The sequence below is a fragment of the Castor canadensis genome, chromosome 10, assembly GCF_047511655.1.
Source record: "Castor canadensis chromosome 10, mCasCan1.hap1v2, whole genome shotgun sequence".
Taxonomy (NCBI): Eukaryota; Metazoa; Chordata; class Mammalia; order Rodentia; family Castoridae; genus Castor; species Castor canadensis.
In genome coordinates this window covers 101,105,776-101,121,834 of record NC_133395.1, presented here as the reverse complement: position 1 = coordinate 101,121,834, position 16,059 = coordinate 101,105,776, and the positions used below count along the sequence as shown (strand labels likewise).

At 33.4% G+C, this 16,059-nt stretch overlaps 1 protein-coding gene across 2 annotated transcripts in view; it reads right to left on the bottom strand.

The window, feature by feature from the left end:
* The window catches only part of Top2b (DNA topoisomerase II beta), a 68,074-nt gene that overhangs the window by 17,144 nt on the left and 34,871 nt on the right, over positions 1–16,059 (bottom strand). For both annotated transcript variants that reach the window (XM_074043787.1, XM_074043786.1), the window contains exons 9-25: positions 13,938–14,039; positions 13,713–13,850; positions 11,904–12,042; positions 11,446–11,603; positions 11,196–11,321; positions 9,966–10,076; positions 9,777–9,882; positions 8,598–8,707; positions 8,216–8,308; positions 7,698–7,812; positions 6,171–6,292; positions 5,828–5,976; positions 4,928–5,159; positions 2,832–2,966; positions 2,052–2,252; positions 887–1,082; positions 650–741 (exon numbers count right to left, since the gene is read on the bottom strand). In XM_074043787.1, coding sequence (XP_073899888.1) covers positions 650–741; positions 887–1,082; positions 2,052–2,252; positions 2,832–2,966; positions 4,928–5,159; positions 5,828–5,976; positions 6,171–6,292; positions 7,698–7,812; positions 8,216–8,308; positions 8,598–8,707; positions 9,777–9,882; positions 9,966–10,076; positions 11,196–11,321; positions 11,446–11,603; positions 11,904–12,042; positions 13,713–13,850; positions 13,938–14,039 — 2,325 coding nt within the window. The remainder of the gene's footprint in view (positions 1–649; positions 742–886; positions 1,083–2,051; positions 2,253–2,831; positions 2,967–4,927; positions 5,160–5,827; positions 5,977–6,170; positions 6,293–7,697; positions 7,813–8,215; positions 8,309–8,597; positions 8,708–9,776; positions 9,883–9,965; positions 10,077–11,195; positions 11,322–11,445; positions 11,604–11,903; positions 12,043–13,712; positions 13,851–13,937; positions 14,040–16,059) is intronic.

The following is a 16,059-nucleotide window of genomic DNA, read 5'->3' as shown; positions in this document are numbered from 1 at the left end:
AGAAACTATTTCTCAAAATTTCAATACCTCATTCATTGAATTAATTACTGCTTATGTTCTGAAACAGACAATTAATGAAACAACAGACTTTTAATATGAAGTTATAGGGTTTAAATTTCTGACCAAAAATCTAAGTCCAGGCAGAATACATACTTGGTGCTCAATAAGTAACTATAATAAAAACATTTGTCTTTCATTTTCCCAGCCTTAACCAAACCCAGATCAAGTGAGCGGTGACCAGATGCCATATTGTGATCATAGGCTGCACACTGTGAAATGATTTTCAGTGCTACCAATCTCATTCCCAGACAGTAGGCATGCACCTCACAAAAACCACCACCACAAATGACATCCTTTTAATGGCAGGCTTAAAAAAGACAAGGCCAAGGAGACTGAGCTACCTTCTTAAACCTGGAGTCATTTCTCCAGGACCTGGTTGAGTCACACTGGCCATGTACTTTGTGGTGGGTGTACACTGCATATTCCTGTACTGTATCTGTTCTGTGGATAAACAGAAGACTTCAGTCTCCAAACAGCCAACTCAGCACCTTTACCAATAGTAAATTTAAAATTTAGGGGTTGGGTTTTTGTTTGTTTTGGAAGTTGTTTTTAAAAGCTTCTCTGAATGTCTTTTTCTGCAAATGATTACCTTTTCTTGTGCTTCTTTCCAGGCTTTCACTGGGTCAGATTCATAACCTCTCTGGACTAACATTTGAATCAAATCTTTCTTTGACCTATTCTCTATGTGAGGGAAAAATAAAGTTAGGATCAAGAAAAGAGATTCAATTTGTATTTGTTTATATTCTACTGATAAAAATGTCTTCTATTAATAAAGTTTTTTTTTCCATTTTAACTAATGTTCAAATTTTTAAAGTTTGCATCTTACCTATAGTAATTTTCCCTTGTATCTTCTCTAAAATGAAACGGGCTTGATTGTTAAGTTTTGTAGATTCTGCTCCCAACATTCCTACAAGCCACTCCTTCCGTAAACCATAGTAACTTAACCGTAAATCAAAGAATTCCTTCAGAATGTCTTGCACAGTTTCATACTTCTTCAGACATCCCATATGATCAAAGAGTACCTAAGCAAAACACATAAAAGATTTTTCAATTTCCTAAGTCTGTACCGATATTCTAATTTATATAACATCTATAGTAGTTAAAATAACTACAACCCATTTATGTGAACAATGCTACCCTCAAAACCAATTAAGTGGAACCAAATTAAGCACATTCCTGTAAATATTCCTTTGACAATTACAAGACTGATAAATTCAAACCTCGAAACTACAAAAAAATTTAAAATAGTAATAATTTTGAGATATGAGGTCTTAAAAATAGGTTCTTAAAGTACGTTTAATACCACTTAAGAAAAATGTTTTCTCCCAAACTAAAAATATACATATTCTATCTCTAAGCTTTAAAATGTTAGATTAAAATTTTTCCCTCCTTCAAATACTCAGAAGATGTGTATGTGCCATCCCTTTCATAATTTACTTGTGCTATAACTCAATTATTCAAACTCTCCATCCTCCCTAGCTTTCTACCAGCCTTTCATAACAGATTATGACACTTTGATCTCAGATGCTACGCACTACTACTGGATGTTTTTTCTTGTAATTTATTTTAAATCTAAAAGCTAGCTTGGAATGTAACTTGGGTAACCATACCCACTAACTCTCTGCCTTCCTTTCCAATTATATATAGAAACAAAAACATACAAGTTTACGAAAACAGTTTAGAGCTATGAAGAGATAATTCTCTACAGTTAAAATGCTAATAGAGATGAGCACAGACACATATAAACACTGCAATGCATTCTTTAACTCTTATTGTAGGCATGTACATCCTGTGTGTTCAAGCCAAGATGCACAAGCACAGGGTATGGGATAATAATAGAACAAAGAAATGCACCCCTAGATTCTTCAGAATTTATGCAGGGAAAAGAACATTCAGGCTTACTATAGCCATTTTTATCATGAATCCAAACAAAACAATCCAAAATATGTCATGCAAGAAAGATTAAGTTAATAGTAAAACTAGTAAGTTACCATGGAATTGCAAGTAAGAGTAGTCTGAAGTTTAAAAACTTTATGTAGTCCAGCAGCTTCTGCTTGTGCAAGCTTCTCTTCTGTCATTTTCACCACAAATTTCACAGTTGTATCAGTATGATATTCTTTATAATCAGAAATTAATGCTGGTGTTTTATCTGTTCCATTTAGCATAGGTTCTAAAACCTGTTCCTTGTATACCTGCAGATTTAAAAATAAGTAATTCTTTTTCTGAAACACTGTCATATTCTCTTATCATTAAGTCACACAATCTTTTTAAAAATTCTCAACTCTATTTGCTACTGCTCAATGACTACAGAAGAGATACATGATAATATACTCAGTGGTGAGAAAAGACATACAAGATAATGGCTCTAATCTACTCATACCAAAGAGCAAGATAAAGTTTGAGGGTATAAAGAGGAAGACACCAACTAGAACTGACAGATGACATGCATGCATTTAGATTGGTAACAACTGATACTGACATGAATTTATTGACTATAGTTATAAAGACTCAAACTCTATTTCTTATTCTGGTCATTTCATTTTAAGGTTCATACAAAAATAAACTCTCTAAGAAAAAAATACTGTATTGTTTATATAAGATTAAAGGCTTTTTGGTTAGTATTTGAAAATTCAAAGTACAACATCAATGGAATGTGTAAAAAACAGTATACGGTAATTAACACTATACAGACTTAAAACAATCATGGATCATTCTTACCAGAAAGAATTATTTAATTTACTTCTAACAGCAGCTCACATGATAAAACTAACCTGTGTCCAGGTTCTAACCGGAAGCTCTGTAATTTCTACTGTGTTTCTATCCACCACAAATATTTCACCACTGACTGCATATTGGTTTTGACCAAGTTCTTGGATTGTGCCTTTAAAATTTTTGTAATTTGGAAGCTGCAGAGGAAAAAAATGGAAATGACTTAGAGCCATGACTTTGTTCTTGAGTGCCAATACCACATTTGAATACCCCTTAGTATTTGGTCTACTGATACGGCAGACTAATGTGGCTGAAACTGAATTCCTCATCCTTAACTGTCCCTCTCTAAATTACCCCTCAATCTTGAATTCATCAATCTTGAGTTCATTGCTTCTGTTAACATAATCTGAGCATCTCTCCAATCTCTCAAAATTTTGGCATCATCTTTTGGAGTCTTCCTGGAATAGTACTTCTTCTCAGTCTACTGCCCCTATAATTCCTTCTCCTTTATATTAATATCCTTTAAATTCAATCTCCTTGGAAATTTCACCATCTAGTCCTAAACTAAATAATTTTTACCCAATGATTTGCTCTGCAGAGCAGCTACTGTGCTCCCATATTGTGCTGGAGTATTCTGAATATTAGTTCTACTTGCTATAGTCTAAAAATGGTTTGAGAGTTCCCCAAAGCTCTGTGTATGGAAATCTAATCCCTGTTGTAAAAGCATATAGAGGCTGGAAATTCAACCTGTGTTGTTTAGAGGTAGGGTCCTTTGGGAAACAGTCTTGCCTAGAGTATACAAAGGCCTAGGTCCAACCCCCACTACCACAAAAAGAAAAAAGAATACTCTTATCTTCAAAATAGTCTACCTCAGGTGTTTCATTATATTAACAAAAAATAGTCTAAGACACTATTTACCAACCCTTACATATATTCAGTCTCCTCATTCCATTCATCTATAGAAACTTACTTACCCTTTTCGACCAAATTACAAAAGATTGCTCCATCTTCTAAAACTTGTACTTATGGCCAGGTGCAGTGGCTCACAATTGTGATCCTAGCTACTCAGAAGGCAGATCAGAAGTACTATGGTTCAAGCCCAGCCCCAGAAAAAATTCATGAGACCCCATCTCGACTAATAAAAAGCCAGGACTGTCATTAGGCTGTCAAGAAATGTAAACAGGAGGATTGTGGTCCCAGCTGGCCCAGGCATAAACATGATACCCTATCTCAAAAATAACCAAAAGCAAAAAGGGATGTAGGGGTGTGGCTCAGGTGTAGAGTACCTGTCTAGCAAGCATGAGGCTTTGAGTTTAAAAAAACAAAACAAAACTGTACTTACTGTCACTAAAAAATTAGTTATATAGTACAGGTCAATTCTTCTGGCATGTATTAATGTGCTTTGTCACTAAATTTTAAGTCCTAATGTCTTATCCTGACAAGAGATTAACTTTTGGAAGAAAGGGGCCATAGCTCTTTATCTCACCACTCAGCCCAGTGTCACACAATAAGTATGTACGGATAAGATACTCTAGCCTAACGTTCTAAAATATATATAAAACAGTTTAGATGTAACACTATCATCACAAAAATCAGTTTGATACTTCTGTTAGAAATACTTCAGAAGAAGTACTTAGAAGTATTTCAAGGAAAAAAATATAGATTGTGCTCATAATAATGAGTATTATTTTTTAAAAATAAAAATGAAATAAAATCTAAAACAAATATATCAAAATATTAAGTCTGTTTCTGTACAGTAGGTTTATGGACCATTTTTCTTCTTTGCCTGCTTATATTTTCCACAATGAGCATTATAATTTTTATAATAAGATATACTAGTTGTGTCTTTGAAGACTTGATAGTTTGAGACAAAAAAGAATTACATATAATTTTAACACAAAAGCACTATTGTCTGTATAGCTGAGAGACTTGAAAGCCTGGAATATGGAGTATTTTTAAATTTCAATAAACAATTTCTCCCAATAAAACTTACCGTCAGACTCATTCCTTTATATCTTTTACTATAAGCTAAAACAAGTTACCCCTAGTAAGGTAGAATGAAAACATTCTATTATTTTTCTAAAATGACTGAATTTTGTCCTTTGTCCATTTTCATTTGCTAAATAAACAATATAAGCAATAAATTCTAAAAACTTACCATGGGATGAGGATCCAATCCTTCTAGCATCCGTCTGACATTGTTCACAATTTCCCTCGCATCATAGTTGGGTAGTTTACAAGCCCATCCTGTGCCAATGCCCTCAGCACCATTTATTAAAACCATAGGAATTATGGGAATGTACCACTCAGGCTCTACACGCTGATTATCATCATAAAGGAACTTAAGCAAGTTATCATCCACAGCAGGAAAAAGGAGTCTTGCTAAAGAGCTAACAAAAGGAAAAAGAAGAATATGAAAAAATGGTATGATTTTGAAAAATAAAACTTCATAAAGACTGTGCATTTCAAAAATATCTTCTAGAAAGAATGCATTTTTTATAATTTGAACTACATGTGTTCGCCAATAAAGTTCACCTAACATTAGTACTCAATGCATATTTCTATCAGGCATAAAGCCAGAATAAAATAGACTATTTTATCTACATATTTACTTACTTATGTTCCTTAATACTGTTAAATAACTCTTTAAAAATTTCTTAGTATTCTCAATAAAGCACATAATCCATTTTCAACCTGAAGAATAAAGTTAAATCAGAAAAAAATCTTTATTCATTTGGATTGATTTCAACAAGAATTCATAAAATTAAGATCAACAGATTTCATTCTATTTGTGATCAAATAATTTGGAACATTTACTCTCAGTAGAATAACCAGATAATCACATCCATCCATAGTTCCAATTCTATTAAACATTTAATTGATACCAATAAACTTCAAAGTGAACTAATATACAATATAAGTCTAATAGGAATTGTCACTATGATTCCTCCCCCACTTCCCTATAGCCCGGTATCCTAATAAAAACAAATCCTAATAAAAGTATTCATTAAAAAAACTTAAAATTGAACCCTATACCATAATATCAGCAAATATTTACCTTAACATTGTGAAAATATAACGAGGGCTTGCAGCATCTTTGCCACCATGAAGCCGAGTTCCAAACTGACCAATGGGCTGAAGCAAGTTAATGTTGTTACTGCCCACAAAGTTCTGAGCCAAATTCACAATAGTCATCATCAATGCTTGCTACATAATAGAAGCAGAGAGAATATAACATTAATTTTCTAACTTTTCTATAACTATTTCTTAATTTGTATTAAGATCTACATTCTCAATTCTATTACATTTCCAAAGATCTTTGGAAATTCTTTATTATACATAATTATCATTCTTCATGTCAATGACTACATTTGTCAATTGACTTCAGGCTTAATGCTTACTTCTCCATGGTGATAAGCAGACATTTCAGCAACAGATCCAGCCAACTGAGCGACTTTTACTTCACGTTTATCATTCCTCTTGAAACAGGTAAACAAAACTTTTCGTTGGCCTGGTTTAAAGCCTATTTTTAAAAAGAGGAACCATCTTTTAAAAATACTACTTCAAAATATAGTTGTAATAATTCTTTTTAGTGACAACAATGTGTACATTCAGAAAAAATTCAAAGGTTCAGTTTTTGAAGAATAACTGACTAAAATTGTTACTTGAGATTCTACAACAATATGAGTTCACTAACACATTTTCAATTTTAAAAGTGAAGTACGAAATGAAAGATAACCTTTTAGCCTTAATGAACATCCAGTGGCACCAAACTCCTTTCATAAGCATTTCTAAACACTCTCATGACTAAAATGCCAGCTGTAAATAAAGTACCAGCAAACTACTAATAAGTCTGACAATGATTATTAAAGTATCCTATATCATGAAAACTCTTATAAAGGCTTACTTGGTAGTTAAGAATTTAAGTAGGCTTTAGAATCTAATGAGTATGGATAATCATCTCAATTGGGCCATTTACCATGTGACTGAGCAAACTACTAAATCAGTATGTCTCAGTGTCCTCAGAGTTACTGAATAATAATCTTTCTGGCAGAGTTGTCATAAGGATTATGTAAACAAAGCATTCTGTTTCTTCTCATTCTTCTTGCTTTAGGCCAATGAATACAGTTAAGAATCCTCTCACTATACCTAACTATTGTCACTATAATTACAGGGCCCAGAGCATAGAAGAAACAAGATGATAAAATATGGCCACTTTGTTAAAAATTTTATAACATAATCAAAGAGATAAAATTAACATAGGTAAAATAAGAGGTACACAATAACTGATAAAGAAGTTTAGTCATCTGAGACTAATTTAAAATGGAATCGTTAGAGAAGACTTCATAGAAGGGAGGCAACTTTGTGCTAAAAAGTGATGGATGGACAAAATTGCTATTAGCTGAAAATCAAGAAATGCAAAGATCAACAATATGCTAAAGGTTCTAAAATAAAGAAAAAAGTTCTAGATAGGAGATCAACATCTGTTCTAATGAGAAAGAATTTCTAAATTTTGTCAATGTAAATAAGTAAAAGCATTAGATTTTGATCAATGAGGTATAAAGGTGTTTTAAAAATTTAATCCCTGATAGATATTTTAGAAACTATCAAAGTCCCATTTTACTTTTTATTTTAGAAATTCAGTAGTTAGCAAAAGCTTTGAAGACTAGCCTTAAAGTTAATTTTCCCAAGAAACTCAAAAAGATTCTAAAAGTTTCAGATTGAGGAAGATTAAAAACTTCAATGCTATCAAAACATCTCAAAAGCAACATTAAAAGGCTTTAAGTTCCTCTGAATCAGTTCTTCATGTTTTGTAAGATATAAATAAGAACTTTAAAATGTATTTTAAGGATGGCTTGACTACTTGAAATTAAACAATACTCAATAACATAGAAAAATGAAAGATTTCTAAAACAAAAGCTACTTACCATCAACAAGAGATGGTATAGATCTTTCATTGTCTGAGTTTGAGAAAAGAATCAATTCCTTGTTGATAAAATCATTATAAGTCAAATGCTTTGTTGCCGTACCATATAAAAATTGCTAGGAGAAAAGTCATATTAGAATATTGTCATTATTACTATATAAATTTTAGTCTCTTTTTCCCCTAGATCTTTTCTGTGTGTCTGGGGGTGGGGAGGGGTACTGGGGTTTAAACTCAGGGCCTTGTGCTTGCTAGGCAAGTATTCTGCCACTTGAGACATATTCCCAGCCCTTTTCGCTTTAGGTTATGATTTAGGTAAGGTCTCAGGTTTTTTGGCATGAGCTAGCTTGGACAATGATCCTCCTTCCTACTACCTGCTGTGTAACTGGGAGCAGAGATGTGCACCACCATACCCAGCTTATTGATTGAGATGGGTCTTGATAACTTTTTACCCAGGCTGTCCTCAAACCACAATTTTCCTAATCTGCCTCCCGTGTCAGATCACCACTCTTTATGACTAACCTCTGGCAAGCCGTGTAACCTACGCTGTCTCCGATCTTCCATAAAATTTGTTAGCCATTCTTTTCTGTCATCAATTTTCTTCTTACTGAATGCCTGAAAGGATTCAAGTAATGATTTCACATATTAAAAATAAAATTGATTTCATTATAAAATTTAAACGTGTAATTGTAAATTTAACTAATAAGCTTCTGGCAAATTAAGAGGGTTTTTTTCCAATTTTTTTCTTATCAAAAATGCACTTTCTCTTAAAGAAGTATGAAAGCCAGTCATAATCTGTGGAAAAATTAAAATTTCAAGAAATTTACGAAATGAGGACCAGCAGGAAAAATATAGCAGGGAGGGGGTGGCTAACAAAAGACTTCTACTTAATTAACTTAATTACCAAAGTAATGGCAGCATCATCTTCAGGACCAGCATATCTAAACAAAATGCGATGCCTTTCCATATCAGCAAAATATTCCTTTGCTTCTTTAGCTGTACTGGTACCCAATCCTGCACAATTTTAAAAATAAAACTGAGTCACAAATATTAATGGCTGTTCAAAACCATGAAAAAAAAAAGCTTGCAGGCAAAGTTGTAAGCTACGTCAAACTAGCAATTATTTCAACTGATTGATCTTAATAGACAAAGAAAAACAAACCAAATCACATGCCTCCTGACATAAGAATATGCTACCTGTTAAATGTTTTTACCAAACAAATCTAACCCAAATGTAATCACACCTCTGATTTGACTACCAGTTAACAGACAATAAAGAGCGGGGGAATGTATAACATATTAAATGAGATTAACGGGTTACAATAGGCAAAATTTAGAATGTGGGAGAGTGTACTGGGGTTTGAACTTGGCCTCACACTTGATCTACCACTTGAACCAGGCCCCCATCCTTTTTGCTTTTAGCTATTTTTCAGATAGGGTCTCACTTTTGCCACGGGACAGCCTCAGACCATGATCCTCCTACCTATGCCTCCCACATAGCTGAAATCACAGGCATGTAACACCACCTCACAACTCAACTTTCTTAATAAATAAATTGTGAGGAAAAATATGAAAAAAGAAATAACATTAAGATATTTAAGAGACCACTCAACCAAATGTAATGTGTTTGGATCTTCACTTAAAATATAAACATGTAATATAAAATTATGTAAAAATATACATTCCTTATGAATATATTGGAAACTTTAACATTTTATGATGCTATTTACATATTAACACAATCATGAAGAGATTTGAGACTGGTTGGATTTTTAAACATGTTAAAGAAAAAAATGACTATTTTTTTGAAAATACACACTAAAGTACTTATAGATCTTATAGATCTAGAAGTTACTTCAAATTAATATAGGGGTGATGGGAGGTTTAGATGAAACAAGACAGGCCACTAAATTTGGTTGTTAATGTACATGAAGAATTTATTATATTACCCTATTTTTATGTAATTTTCTATATAATTTTGAAGTCTAAAAGAGACAAACTTTCAAAATATTTTATGTTGCTTCCATAAAAATAAATTTATATAAGTAATCACGTCAAAATTTAAATATTTTAAAACACAAACCTTTGTAGTATTTTATTTTCCAGGCTTTCTGGTTTTCTATATGTTTTTTCCACTCGTCAAATTCAGGAATACTGTAGAAGGAAAGTTCTTGCTTATTTTTGCTTGCCTTAAATTAATTAAAAAAAGAAATTAGTGCTTCTGCTACCTTTTAAGACAATAGTTTAAAAATATAATAATGCAAAACAGTACCTTTACAATAGGAGTAATGAACTCTTCAAGAAAACCATGCTTCAAAAGTGATGGCCAATTGTGATGGATGAAATTAATAAGCAAACCTTTTATGTGAGAACCATCTTGATCCTAAATAAATGAAAAGCAAAAAGTCCTATAATAATTTTACAAAATATAACTACTTAAAACTAAATCTTAAAATGTATGAATGAAGCAGAGACAAAATTCCATTCAAATTTTAAAATGGCATTTAACAAAATAATACACATCAGATGACCATAGTAAAGAATTGTTTCTTAAAATGTAAATAAAGAGCATAGCTAGTGATATATGAAATTTTCCTGTCCTTATAAAATACATTGTCATTGTATATGTCTTATAGTTTACCAAGATTTCACTACAAGAATGACTTAAAGATCGAAAAATACATAAAAACATGATTATAATGCCACTTTACTGGGCCATGGAAAAGGAAATCCAGGGAGTACAAGTATTTACAAGTCTTCTCTTGAGAAAAAACTGCAAAAATTCTGCTTAAAACTGTAGCAGCTATTTCCATCAGAGGTTTTTCTCTACAAATGCTTTTACTTAAGAGTACACAAAAGACACAAAGTTGGATGCATAGGAAATTCTTCCTTTTCAATTTTCTAAGCACAGGGTCCTGAATTCAGATCCCAGTACTAAAAAAAAAAAAAAAAAAAAGGAAGGAAGGAACTACCATTTCTAATTCCTTCCTGATTATTGCCCTTTTACTACTCCAGTCCTTATGATTTTTTTTGCATCTCAATTTATGCCAACAGACACTGATATTAACCATTACCTATTGATTAATATTTCCCACTGGCGGATGCACCATTTCATTCCTGCTTACATGTGGGCTTAGTTCCTATAACGCAGCACTATGCTCTGTTCTTCTCATATTTGTTGCATTTAAAAATATTTTTTAATAACTAGTAAGATTGGTAACCAAAAATTAAGTAATGTAAAATGTGCTTCACATAAATGTTTCCATTAAATCATGTGGGTTTTTTTCTTGTTGTTGTACACAATCACATTTCTTTGTCATCTTGGAATAAATCTCATGAAGCAATTATCAAAGAACAATTTGAGCAGTGGGGATGGGCCTCAATGACACAGTACTTGCCTAACACTTATGAGGCCCCGGGTTCAATTCCTAGCTCTGGGGGGAAAAGTGTCTAAAAATACAAATTATAAAAATTGTAAATATGTGATAATTTTCAAACCAACCTGATCAGTCATAATCATAATCTTTCCATAACGTAAGGTTTTCAGAGATTCTGCATCATCATAACTTTTCTTGTATTGTAGACCAACTATTTTAATAATATTGTTTATTTCTGCATTTTCCATGATCTGTGCAAAAAGGAAAAGCAGTGAAAGCTTTTTTTAAAGGTGAGTCCAAATTTACATTTTAAAATTCAACAATTTCAGTAATGTATTAGAAATTTCATAAATACGTATGGGTATATATACAAACCTGTTTATGAGAAGCTTCTCGTACATTAAGAATTTTGCCCCTGAGTGGAAAGACTCCATATCTATCTCTCCCAATCACACCTAATCCAGACACAGCCAGCGATTTGGCAGAGTCTCCCTCTGTTAATATCAGTGTACACTCCAGAGAATGTTTGCCACCTGAGAACAATTAAAAATCACATGCATTTTAGATTACTTATTCTGATGAGAAAAATGAAGCCAGAAAAACTATTGGTCACAGTGACAATAGTGAACAACTGTTAAAATGATCTTTTTTTTTATCATGCTTAGAATAGTTACTATATTTTACTGAATTCCTATTCCCTGAAAACTAGTAATATGTGATGCATGTAGAGATTTCAGTTACACTCTGGACAGAAAAGCATAACCTAGATGAAAATTTTCTATAACTGAATAAATTAAAAGTTAAATCAAAACCTTTAAAAAATAATATCTTACCAGCATCATTAGCATCATCCAATTTGGGAATACCTTTAATTTTACTGTATTTTACTGATGAACACTTCTTATTCAGCTGAGTCTGAGCTTTAAATTTCACCCAATTCAGGATACTTTCTACAATGCCACAATTAGAAGCCTTAAAAAAAAAAAGAAAGAAGAAAAGAAAAGAAAGAGAAGAGCAGTGATACAAATAAGCCAATGTCATATATTTAACTACAGATTTTACTGCAATACCTGGAATCTGGATAGTTTTAAGGTAAAACAATTACAATGATAATAGTAATACATGCTAGTAAATTTTACTCAATTATACTAAAACTGTGTCATCTTAGTAAAACTAACTCAGGCAGCTTTATTCACAATGATCTATTGTACTAAAAGACAAACATGAAAAAAGGGCCACTGCACTACATATGAGACAAATTCTGTTGAAATAAACTTCAGGAGGAATATATATTGCTCTTATTACAAGTTGGTTTTGTTAAAATTGACACAGAAAAAGCTAATTTACCCATGAATTCACTAGCTGGCAAACTCCAGACATTGACATCTCTGATATTCCTTAATACAATATGTGAGTCCTGACTTCTTTATGACAAATAAAAAAATATTAACATGAAGGGAACATTAGGATAAACTTGGGAACTTATGAATAGGCTTTATTCTTTAAATAGGTTGGTAATGAAGATTTCACTATTTCATACTGTTTGTAATTTGCAGTGAGTTAACATGTGACAAGATGTTAGCTCTAAAAGAAATTATGTATCTTCAACTTCAAGTTCTGAAAGTTCTTTTTTTATCATCCTTGGTGATTTGATTTTAGGAATATGAAATAGTTTTCTGGAATATTTAATATATAAAAGAGGTGAACTATGCTGCCAAGTCTAAAATCAAATCACTTCATCATATGAATGAAGAATGGAAATTTGAGGAAGCATTAATATAGGGTGTTTTGTGCTCAGAATTCATTAAGATTAGATTATCAAAGTATTATTTCTATAAGCCTTAAGATAGAACTTAAAGCCAATTTTTGCTTTTGTTTCTGGAAACCTTTGAAAATTCCAACATTAAAATTTGATAAATGGTAATTACACACCATTCTCCCACCAAACTATAAACTTCAAATAGGAGGGGCTCTGGTTTATTTGTCTTTACATTTCCACTCCCAAGCACATTTAAAGATACTTCACAAATGTTTAGCAAATGTTTACTGATGGTACAGTAAGGGATTGTGCCATCAACAAGGGAACTCAGTCAAATTTTGATTATATGCAACAGATTACAAGAAGCTAATAACAGCCATAAGGTTCAGTTACAAATCTAAGATTACTTACTTGTATCCTCATCTTATTTTGGAATAATTAAGATAGCCTAAATAATGCATGCAAAATCAAATAAAATGTAAAAAAAAATGTTTCACATTGTATATTTAATACCACAATAAAAAACACGTAAAGTTAAAAATCAGTAGATGAAGTTGAAACGAGAATAGAAGATGAAACCAAGAGACTTGTAAGGACCTGTACATTTGATAGAGGGAAATCTGAATTTTATAATGACCAATGCAAAGCTAAACATAAAGTTAGCTACGTAATTTCCTACTTTAGTTCTTGGCAAAACAATCAACAGTTTTGTGAAACAACAAAGTCAGAATTAAGTATATTAGTTTGTAGTAGAAATATGCCTATATCCATATATACTCATAATTAAGATGATGAGCGAAACTAGTCACAAACAGAATAAATAAATCAAGAAAACTACTAAATCAACTCTCAACAACACTGAAAAATAATGAGTTTTACTCACTGCTTTAAAAAATTTTTCTGACAGTTGGCATTTGGACCCAAAACTTTTGGGCTGCAGAGTCATGTTTTCCTTAGTCTGAGAATCAAAAGTTGGATTTTCAATAAGACAATTAATAAAAACCCATATGTGGTTTTTTACCTGTGGAAAACATACCCAAAAAAGAAAAGTCAACATCAAAACTGGTATTGTTTAGCAATTTAGTAGAATATATGGTGTGTCACTTACTTGAAATGGTTTCACTGATACACCAGCTTTGTTCTTTTTCTTCACTACTTCAATCAGTTTACCAACGACTTGATCTACTACATAATCTACATGCCGTCCGCCCTAAAGAGGAAAGAAAAGTATAGAACCCAAAATGTTGCATAACTAGGTGACCCAGTCACTTGATGATATCACTAAAAGCCTTATTTTCTAGAGGATTAAGAAGTCTCAGAATGACAGACAGAATGACTGGTCACAATGCCAGTAAACCACTTTCTGATTTATTTCCTCACCCAACTTTGGATACCAGTTCCAGTGTGTTTTTCAACACTCACAATCAATTCTCTGAGTCTTTGGACACCAACTAGATGTTCACAATGTAATTCAATTTTTGACACTAACTACTCACAGTTGGCTCAGCCTAATGGGTTAAGGGCTATCCCACAGGACTGCTCCTCCACTTCAGATATCATCCAAGTCCTAGGTCTCCCATATTTCTGTCTAGTAGAAGGTGTTCCCATGACTCATTCAGAGTTGACAATTTGTTAGAATACCTCAGAGAACTCAGGAACACATTTTTACTTTTATAAAAAAAAAAAAAAAACTTGGGCTGGGAACATAGCTCAAGTGATAAAGTACCTGCCTAATAAGCACAAGGCCTCGCATTCAAACCCCAGTACCTTAAACTTAAAAAAAAAGGGAGGGAGGGAGGAAAAGATGGAGAGAGGGAGGGAGGGAGAAGAGGGGAGGGGAAAAGAAGGAAGGGGTGAAAGGAGGGGAGGGGGGAAGGAGGGGAGGGGAAGGAGGGAAAGAAGGGAGGGAGGGAGGAAGGAAGGAAGGGAGGGAACACAACTCATAAAGAGTCAGGGATGGAGGGGAGGGTGGGAGGGAAAGAGCGGAGGGAAGGGAAGGAGGGGAAGGGAGGAGGGAAGGAAGGAAACAACTCATGAAGAGTCAGGGAGGGACAGAGGGAGGGAGGGGAGGAAGGAGGGAAGGAAGGAAGGAAGGAAGGAAGGAAGGAAGGAAGGAAGGAAGGAAGGAAGGAAGGAAGGAAGGAAGGAAGGAAGGAAGGAAGGAAGGAAACACAACTCATGAAGAGTCAAATGGAAGAGATGTGTAGCATACAGTGTAAGGTATGGGGAGAAGGTACATGGAGCTTCCCATCCTCCAGGCACACCACCCTCTCAACACTTCAATGTATTCACCAACATGGGATTTCTCTAAACCCTACTATTTAGATGTTATTAATGGACCCTTCATCATGTAGGAATGATCAAATTATAACTCAGTCTCCTGTCTCTCTCTCTCCTCTCCCCTGAGACTGAAGGGCTAGAACTGAAAGGTCCTGGTTTCTAATCAGAGCTTATTCTATCAGGCAACAAGTCCCCATCCTAAAGGTATCTAAGGGTCCACCAAGTTCTATCATATTTAAACAAAGGGCACTCCGATTACCCAGGAAACTCCAAGGAATTTGGGAGCTTTATGTCAGGAACTAAGGATGAAGATCAAATACTACAATAAAAAAAAAGATACTCCTGTCTTCCCTATTACTCAGGAAATTACAAGAATTTTAGAGAGCTCTGTATCAGGAATTGGGGACAAAGACCAAATGTACATTTTTTATTATGCTACACAACTCCACATAACTCCATTTGGCCAACTCTATTATAGAGTAAAAACAATAAAGACCTGGAAGTGAGAATGAAAACTGGTGTGGATGGGAGTAATAGACTCACATGATTTGAGTCTATGGATTGTGGCAACTATTATTAGTTGTCCGTCTAATATACATTCTCCTCTGTTACTAACAAGCACAAATTGTTTTTAACTGGCAACATACCCATTTTAAAAGATTCACAAATTTTTACTCTTTTGTAGCTAGGGACAGCCCATTTGTCTTAGTTGTAGTTAATGAGATGCTAGCAAAGAGCTATTATATTGTGGATTAAAAGAATGAGGATTTGGCTCAACTCCATTTTCCTTTCCCTAGGATTTGGGAATGAGACATAGGGGTGCAGTAGGTATTTGAAAGATGTGAGAAAGAAACAACATACTAAAGGTAGCAGAAAAGAAAGCCAGCAAGAACAAGGTCCCTGATGGCATTATGGTGTGAGTAGCAGCCCAAGACTGGGGAAAAAAATAA